Below are 10,000 nucleotides of genomic sequence, written 5' to 3'. Positions count from 1 at the left end.
CTGAGGTGATCATTGTCAGTTTTCTGTTGATTAGCTGTAAGAAGCCGTTTCTAAAATATATATTTCAGGTGTGGTTAGGACAAAAACTCCTTTTAATATGGAAAAAAATTCCTTCTATCGTGTGATTATTCAATTAATGTATACCTGAATGCTGTTCGACTACACTGTTCCATTTCCCGTTGACATCTGAGCGCTGTTGAGCGCGTTCTTAAACAGTGCTGATTTGTCAGTGTTCACAAGCTCAACAGAAATGACTGTGATTGGCCTTGAAGGTCATCGGTTCACCGAACTCACCGCTGTTTACTGAGTGTAAACACAGATACAGGGACACTGGAGCATTTTAAAGTCGCGAAGATCAGCTGGTTTTTTTATAAGCTGACATTCAAGCGATCCGCTGATGAATCGACTGATCTTCACAGCTTTAAAATGCTCCAGTGTCCCTGTATCTGTGGTTAGACTCAGTAAACAGCGGTGAGTTTGGTGAACTGATGACCTTCACGGCCAATCACAGTCATTACTGTTGAGAACGGGAACACAATGAGAAATCAGCAGTGTTTAGGAACATGCCCAACAGCGCTTAAATGCAAGCAGGAAATGACGTTGTTAAAATTTCAGTTTCGATTGGTACCAAATTCCAGTATTGTGACAACACTACAATATATATCGCAGAATAATGAAACATCGCAATGTTCAATTTTTCCTATATCGTGCAGCCCTACTTTCAACTGTCTTTCAATCAGCAGAACATGTGATGTGTGAATTATTTACCCTGAACAGACATTTTGAGGTAGACGTGTCTTCCCACAGGAACTTGCATACGTGAACCTCGAGGAAGCTGCAAACGCAAGAGCTGCGTGTTGTGTGTGACGTCTGTTTTCGAAAGCAACACACACTCCCTGTAGAAGAGCCCTGTGATGAAACAAATGCTATTAAATGAAAGAATAAAAAGTGCTGTATGCAAGTTTTTGACTCTTCTAAAGCATAAAAATGCCATAATATGTTGGCAGATATTTAAGAAACATGCTGAGTGAACATTCTTGTTTATCTGAAAAACAATGCTGAAGTCAGATATTCTGCTTTGAATGTGCGTTACATGCTGGAACGTCTGTCTTTGTTTTGATTCTTTTAACTCGCCCACTGCCAGTTTAGCCAATTATATTTCAGAAGCCCGAGTTGCTTTGTAAAAAAAACAGCGCATTTAATTTATTCGGTCAGAAAGGCTCTCAAAGCATGCCTCCATTACTAAAATGCGACCTCCGGTGGACAGTAGCAGCCTCCGGAATGAGATGCATATTCAGAGTTCCACATGAGCTGGTTATTAATTAGCAAATAATATAAATGTTATGAACGTAAACATTAGGTGAGCAGGTTACATTGTAACCCTGATTCCTAACAACACACTACGTGACAAGATTTGCAGTGATTTGGCTGTTTGCACCAGACGAAACACGACAGAAATACAAATACAGCCATACAGAAGCACAGAATAGTGCACTCACTGCACTCCAACAAAATGGTAAGGTTTATAATCTAATTAATACATATTAAAGTTCTTTAACATTATTAAATGTAAATGCTGAATCACTGATATGTGTTGGCTTGCACTGAGTCACAGTTCAATTTCAGACGGTTTATTTTATTTTCAAGATCTGAGGTGAACTATCTGCTGCTGCTTTCAGTAGTATGGCAATAAATGCCATGCAAAATGGCATTCAAACTCACATAATTAGCATTTAACACTGATTAAAGCAGATGAGGTCTACCTGAGGTGATCATTGTCAGTTTTCTGTTGATTAGCTGTAAGAAATAGTTTCTAAAATATATATTTCAGGTGTTGGTTAGGACAAAAACTCCTTTTAATATGGAAAAAAAACTCCTTCTATCGTGTGCTGTTGCTTTTATATAGAACACGATTTAAATCAGCCTTTAGGCTCGACAGTCAGACTGGCTCCTCTTGGTCCTCATTATGGCAACCTGCGCTTGCCTTTGTTTTGATCCAGGAATGCAATACCTAGTTTAACCACTGGCTGTCAAACTTACATACTGCACCTTTAACTATAGTTAAGATAAACTAAACTAACTTACCTAAACTATTGCAATTATTATTTATTATTATTTATTATATTATTTTATATAATTTTTTATTATTGTGTTTGTTTGATATTGTTGCTAAAAGAGACCAAAAAGTTCTCTAACATCAAATTCCAGTTTGAAATAAACGCAATTAGAAAGAAATTATATAAAGTGCTTAACATATGAGTTCCCCCCTTCACAAATCTGTTTTTTAGATGCATATTTTCTATAGGAAGCTTTATAATATTATATTTGTGCATATACATTCAATTAGTAAGTACTGAAGCCAAATCTGGAGCTTATCTAACAAAATAACTTATAATAACAGTCCAAAATTAGCACACCCAATATTATGTTAGGGGAGAATATAAAATTTAAAAAAAATTTAATAACAGCAAAACTCAAGAGAAACCAAAAATGTATAAAACGTTAGTTTGTAATTTTTTTCAATATTTCACATGAACTTGCATGTATAATCTTTCTATTTCTAAAGATGTTTTGTGACTAAAATATTATTTTAATAAATATATCAGTTTATTAAATCTGTTTTGTTTAAATGCACCAAAATATATCACCTATATTCACCGAGAAATGGATAAAACTATTCATTTTTAAAATGTTTCAGTTGGGTAGCACTGTCGCCTTACAGCAAGAAGGTCGCTAGTTCGAGCCTCGACTGGGTCAGTTGGCATTTCTGTGTGGAGTTTGCATGTTCTCCCCATGTGGGCATGGGTTTCCTCCGGGTGTTCCGGTTTCCCCGACAAGTCCTAAGACATGCACCTAAATTATCCATAGTATAAGTGTGTGAATGGGAGTATGGGTGATTCCCAGTGATGGGTTGCAGCTGGAAGGGCATCCGCTGCGTAAAACATATGCTGGATAAGTTGGCGGTTCATTCCACTATGGCGACCCCTGATTAATAAAGGGACTAAGCCGAAAAGAAAATGAATGAATGAAAATGTTTCAGTGTGCAAACTCAATTATGTTGAGCGTTGCATGTCTGAAAAATCAAGTTGAAAGGTTTGCAACTCACCCCGATCTTTACACTGAATGAATGTGTCATGGTGTTCTAGCGGTTGTCCCAATTGCGTCCACTTTTCTTTGACGGATTTGCGTAGACACAACTGAACCTTTCCAACAGAGTGGGCTGTCTGCACTATTAGTAGAGGAAACAGAGAAGCACTTATATTATTGATATGCCTAGCTATACAGTTGAAGTCAAAATTATTCGCCCTTTTGAAAATGTTCTTTTATCTTTCCCAAATGATGTTTAACAGAGCAAGGAATTTTTCACAGTATTTCCTATAATATCTTTACTTCTTGAGAAAGTCTTATTTGTTTTATTTCGGCTAGAATAAAAGCAGTTTTAAATTTTTTTAAACCATTTTAAGGTTAAAATTATTAAGCTGTTATACAATGAATTCCCTAGTTAACCTAGTTAAGCCTTTAAATGCCACTTTAAGCTGGATAGAAGTGTCTTGAAAAATATCTAGTCAAATATTATTTACTGTCATCATAGCAAAGATAAAATAAATCAGTTATTAGAAATGAGTTATTAAAACTATTATGTTTAGAAATGTGTTGAAGAAATCTTCTCTCCGTTAAACAGAAATTGGGGCAAAAATATACAGGAAGGCTAATAATTCAGACTTTAACTACATTTTAAAAGCGTTAGTTCACTCAAAAACAAACATTGTCATAATTTACTTAATCTGAACACAGTGGGTTGCTGGCACCCATTGACTTCCATAGTATTTTTTTTCCTACTATGAGTGCCACCAACCAGCATTCTTCCAAATATCTTCTTTTTGTGTTCAACATAAGAGAACAAAATACTTAAAAATCCACTTGAGGGAGAATAAATGATAATATAACTTTTATGAACTATCCCTTTAATACTGCCTCTGTTGCTGTAACCAAAATATATAAAGTATAGATGAGCAAGATCACACTTGTAGCAGTGCGATATGGCTGTATATCGGCACTGGTGGGAGGAGTGTGTTGGCTCTAAGCTGCAGGCCAAGTGCTTTAATGTCCCACCAGTGATGATATACAGCCATATTGCACTGCTACGGGTGTGATATTGCGTTTATACAACAGTTTCAAGTCATAATCATGTATATAAAAAAGAAAATCAAACACGAAGAGCCTCAAAACCCTTTTGTAAGAGGAACTACTTTCTTCCGCCATTCATTCACATCTGCAGCTGACGTCAGAACAGCAGAAACCGCTGCTACTTCACCAACGTCACTTTAGAGCTAGTGTTTGAATGATTCTCTAGCGTAATGTCTAAAGTGATGGCAAAACAGGAGATTTTGCTCACATTTTAAGATTATAAGGCTGAACAGCATGAAATGCCATCAGTCTAAAGACAATTCCCAGTCTTTCCTGTTGCAATCTGGAGATCACAATAATTATCCCCGAAAAAGCCAAAGCAAAGCAAACACTAGCAGATTACTATGGTACAAATACAGCACTATGACATACAAAAGAGAGAGATCGACTTAGAGTGTCACTTAGCTGTTATACAATGATTTAATCAGCTGTAGTTTAAAATTTACGCTGAGTTTTTCCTCCTCTAAACACTTTTTACGCGGTCTCTATCGCCATCTTGTAACGTCAACCGTCTTTGCTCTGCTCAGTATGACAGCCTGATGGCCACCAATGCGTTGTAATATCCTTATAATTAAACTGCATAGTTGCAATCTAAACAACTACATTCTTGCATAAAAAAGCCTCAAAAGTACATTATGTTGTCCAACAGCTGCAATATTTGTCAAACTGTAGTGAGTTTATTGATCTGCAGTCACTCTATGTGGGTGGAGTAATACAAAAGGGTGAGGAGGCTGCACGAGTGCTGTTATTGCAGAATATCGCACAGTTAGCCAATCAGATTCGAGAACCAGACAGAACTGTTGCATAAATAACAATATTATCAGATGATACAGTTGTACACCCACAGTGCTTTTCATACAAACTACTCACCATCAACATGATCTTGAACTCTACTGGAGAGGCCTGAAACAGAAACAGTTTAAAAATAAATTAATCCTAGAACTGCCTGAATAACTTCAGATTTGTCATTTAAAACATTAAGAGTGTTCTAAGAAGGTAAACCTGACCTAAATTTACCCAAAGTAAATCTAAAGTACACTATTGTCATCTGTTTTAAGCACTGATGAACATGATATTTGCGCATATTTTAAGCAACCATGTACAGCTGAAGTCAGAATTATTAGCCCCCCTGAATTATTAGCCCCCTTGTTTGTTTTTCCCCAATTTCTGTTTAGCGGAGAGAAGATTTTTCCAACACATTTCTAAACATAATAGTTTTAATAACTCATTTCTAATAACTGATTTATTTTATCTTTGCCATGATGACAGTAAATAATATTTGACTAGATATTTTTCAAGACTACAGCCTAAAGTGACATTTAAAGGCTTAACTAGGTTAATTAGGTTAACTAGGCAGGTTAGGGTAATTAGGCAAGTTATTGTGTAACGATGGTTTGTTCTGTAGACTATCAAAAAAAATATATAGCTTAAAGGGGCTAATAATTTTGTCCTTAAAATGGTGTTTAAAAAATTAATAACTGCTTTTATTCTAGCCAAAATAAACCAAATAAGACTTTCTCCAGAAGAAAAAATATTATCAGACATACTGTGAAAATTTCCTTGCTCTGTTAAACATCATTTGAGAAATATTTAAAAAAGAAAAAAAAAATATTCAAATGGGGGCTAATAATTCTGACTTCAACAGTATATCTGATTAAATATAAGCAGTGATATTAAGAGTTTTTTTATGTGGAAGCATGTAAACATTAAAAATCCAATCTGTATTAAGCAAATTACTTTACATTATACAATTGATATGTTAAATATATATAAAATACCACAAATATAAAAGGGGCCCAATTCTGAGCCTAGTGGAACACCTTCATTTAGGGATGGCCGATATCTTACCATCTGCAATAAGCTGAAGTCAGAAATATTATTCGGCCTCCTGTGATTTTTTTTCTTTTTAAATATTTCCCAAATTATGTTTAACAGAGGAAAGGGTTTTTCACAGTATTTCCTATAATATTTTTTCTTCTGAAGAAAGTCTGACTTGTTTTATTTCGGCTAGAATAAAAGCAGTTTTAAATTTTTTTTTTACTATTTTAAGCTCAATATTATTAGCCCCCTTAGGCAATATTTGTTTTCAATTATATCCAGAATAAACCATCATTATACAATGACTTGCCTAATTAACCTAGTTAAGCCTTTAAATGTCACTTTAAGCTGAATACTAGTATCTTGAACAATATCTATTATATTATTTAATCAAATATTATTTACTGTCATCATGGCAAAGATAAAAGAAATAAGTTATTAAAAATGAGTTATTAAAACTATTATGTTTAGAAATGTGTTTCTAAATGTGTTAGAAATGTGAAATCTTCTTTTTGTTAAACAGAAATTGGGGAAAAAAGATATTATATATATATATATATATATATATATATATATATATATATATATATATATATATATATATATATATATATATATATATTCAGGAGGGTTAATAATTCTCTATATATACAGTGCTGAAGTCATTGCACTCAGAACAATTGAAAACAATGTATGGCTGGAGAAATGCAGAAAGACTCACGCCAGTAGAGAAGGTATGACATCCTGCCCAACAGCATCTCCACTCGGAGATTATCATCCTGTAGATCCACCACTGCACAGCCGGCGCTGGGAATCTGCTCAGGACATAACAAAGACACTTGTTTGACCTTAACGTTGTTATATTACTAGTTTTGTTTTGTATTACTACTAGGGCTGTGCAATATATCGCAAAACTCTCATTATCACTATAACAGCGTATACAATATGTGTATTGCAGATGTGTGATAAATTACATTTATCTCATGCATTGATTGTTTATCTAAATTTGACCAATCAGATGAGGCCTTGCTATATTTAGCCCCACCTCCCCAGTAGGTGCTGTTCTGCTTTTGGCTGGAGCCCAAACGTGAACTCGGAGCTTAAAATAAAGACGAATGTGCGGAGTCGCGACGAACAGCCAATTAGAATATTTGAGGTTTTCACTCATTCAGAGTGTTTTAAAGAATAAATGTGTCAAGAAGGTTATATTTAAAATATGGCATGAACCCACATTACCAGCGGATAAAATGTAGCTTATTGAACTAAAAATATTGCATTGTTAGAACGTTCCACAGCAAGAATTAACAGAGCTAAACCCCATACAATCAAAGCATGGTCTGGTTTTATTGAGAAAATTTCTAATATAATAACTATATGAGAATAATTCTCCCCCAGAGTTTTTCTTTTCCTGTGCATCGTTATTTATTTTATTTTATTATTATTTTTAATTTTTTATGTATTTTTATTTAATGCAAACCCTGGCTTGTTTATAGTTTTTGCTAGCTATGTATGCTGACTTTCTTCTGCAATAAAATAAATGATCACAAAAATGATTTCTTGTGCGGCCCAGTACCGATTGACCAACGAACCGGAACCGCTCTGCAGCCCAGGAATTGGGGACAACTATCATAAGCAATATCATTATCAATAGTTTCTACTTCATGAAAATGAGCTACACTGACCTTTCGCTTGGTGTAAACAACAATATTGACCGTGCCATCGGTCTGGAACCAATCATACCTAAAAAGGAAGAAACAAGTCACATACCAAGAATCAGCCAGTGTCAGTGGTACATTTTATTATTTTTGATTTTGATTTAAATAGTCTATATGATTCATTTTAATTCAAACAATTTATTTTTAATTAAAATAGTCATATCATTTATATAATATACTAATATAGTCAGTAAACATGGAGTACAATACTATAACTGCAAATACTGCAAAGTGTACTAGTCTTATACATGTTGAAAATGCATAATGTTATATTTTCTGAGTTTTGTTATATCGTGTGTGTGCGTGTGTGCGTGTGTGCTGTCGGGGATGTCTTCATCACTCTGGGCTGATTTTGAGTCTTAATTTGGCGACAACTTTCTCTGTGTTTCAGCAAATGGGATCATTTCTGCTGACAAATTTTATTTTGACATACTTTGGGGAAAATGCTTTGAAATTTATCAAAAAAGTCAACATTACGCGTGCACTTGATGTTTTGGTTATTTTTATATTTCAGAATAAAGGTTCTGTGAAATCAAAATATTTGTATATGGATCTAAAATATGGTATTAAAAAATGTTTGACGTCACCTTCAGTTTTTCATCAAATCTTCTGATAAATTAAAATGCTCTCTAGTATCTGGCATGCCCCGCCCCCTTTAAGACGCTTCTCATTTGCTTTTTATTTGATGCTTGTGATCTCAACGACTCTCACCGGTTTAAATGAAATCCTATTGGCTGGGTTTTTTATAAACAGGAGGAGCTACTCTCTGTCCCGCCCTCTCATTCTGTTTTAGATTGTCAGATTGTCAAATTCGTCATCAAACGTCAAATAAAAAAAATGCACATTTCAAAGCCTTTCACTAGACCTTTACTAAGGATTAAACAGAAACTAAATCAAACAGAGCATTCAGACGTGTGGCAGGCCTATTTAATTGTTATATTTATGCACAGATGTAATTGAACCATACCGGGGACGATGGTCTTTGGCAGGAAGAGGAGCAGATAAAGGCTCTGGTCTTAAAGATGAAGGCGCAGATAAACCTAATATTAAGAAAACAATACATAGACTTAATAACGAGTAAAGTCAGACATAACATCATAGCTTACTCAGCATTTACAGTTGAAGTCAGAATTATTCACCCTCCTGTGAATTTTTTTTTTTCCTTTTTCAAATATTTACCAAATGATGTTTAACAGAGCATCACAGTATTTCCTATATTATTATTATTTTCTACTGGAGAAAGTCTTATTGGTTTTATCTTGGCTAGAATAAAAGCAGTTTTAATTTATTTCAATCATTTTAAGGTCATTATTATTAGCCCCCTTACGCAATATTTGTTTTCCATTGACCATCAATATACAATAATTTGCCTAATTGCACTAACTTGCCTAATTAACCTAGTTAAGGCTTTAAATGTCACTTTAAGCTGTATAGAAGTGTCTTAAAATATATCTAGTCAAATTGTAACAGAATTGAAAAATTAATTTACTAGGGGCCTTACTGTGCGTTCACACCGAAGGCGGTGAGAGAGCAATGGTTGCTCTGGTTGCCCTGGAGTCAATGCTTTCTGCCTTCTGCTCTGGCGGCGAGAGCGTCAAAATTCGCTACAATGATCTCGTATTTAAAGGGGCCATTGCAGCATATCAAATCACTTACATTCTCGCATACACCATGCTCTCTAGTGTGAAAATGTTTTTTTTTTTCAATCAAATCCATTTAACAATGGAAGATCCAGGCTTTGCTCCACTTAATTATCCAGTGTGTCCATATGTTTGAAATATTCTAAAGCAGCAATACTGTTTTGTATTGTCACATCACATTCCCGCTTTTTTAAAATATATAATAAATATATAGATGTATATAGATGTATGTATATATATATATATATATATATATATATATATATATATATATATAAATAATGTTTTATATAAATAAAACATTGATGCACATCAGTAAACTGGCAGTAACTTTTAATGTATGTTCCTGTTAGAAAACACTGCAAACAATTGGAAATCCGGTGATCGCAATAATTAAACTCTTGGGAAGAACTGAGGTCAGAAACAAAGTTCACAGTGACTGTGCTCTCTGGACTCCTCTCAAGTGGTGGACTTCAACATTCTGATTGCTTGCCGCTGAACTGCGTCGTAGCTCATTGCCATAAAGTTGACTTAATTTCAACTCTCCTTGACACCCACACCGACGAAGACACGCCACGCTGCTTATAGCCGCCGGTTCCCATTGAAAATTAATGATTTCCGACTACTTTGTCTCTCTCG

At 34.6% G+C, this 10,000-nt stretch overlaps 1 protein-coding gene across 2 annotated transcripts in view; it reads right to left on the bottom strand.

Moving 5' to 3' along the window:
• Positions 1-10,000, bottom strand: part of LOC130242954 (cytochrome b5 reductase 4) — a 34,586-nt gene that overhangs the window by 15,605 nt on the left and 8,981 nt on the right. For both annotated transcript variants that reach the window (XM_056474937.1, XM_056474938.1), the window contains exons 6-11: positions 8,689-8,761; positions 7,689-7,746; positions 6,728-6,821; positions 5,059-5,091; positions 3,107-3,229; positions 769-909 (exon numbers count right to left, since the gene is read on the bottom strand). In XM_056474937.1, coding sequence (XP_056330912.1) covers positions 769-909; positions 3,107-3,229; positions 5,059-5,091; positions 6,728-6,821; positions 7,689-7,746; positions 8,689-8,761 — 522 coding nt within the window. The remainder of the gene's footprint in view (positions 1-768; positions 910-3,106; positions 3,230-5,058; positions 5,092-6,727; positions 6,822-7,688; positions 7,747-8,688; positions 8,762-10,000) is intronic.

This window comes from Danio aesculapii, chromosome 16, assembly GCF_903798145.1.
Source record: "Danio aesculapii chromosome 16, fDanAes4.1, whole genome shotgun sequence".
Taxonomy (NCBI): Eukaryota; Metazoa; Chordata; class Actinopteri; order Cypriniformes; family Danionidae; genus Danio; species Danio aesculapii.
This window is presented reverse-complemented; position numbering and strand designations above follow the sequence as displayed.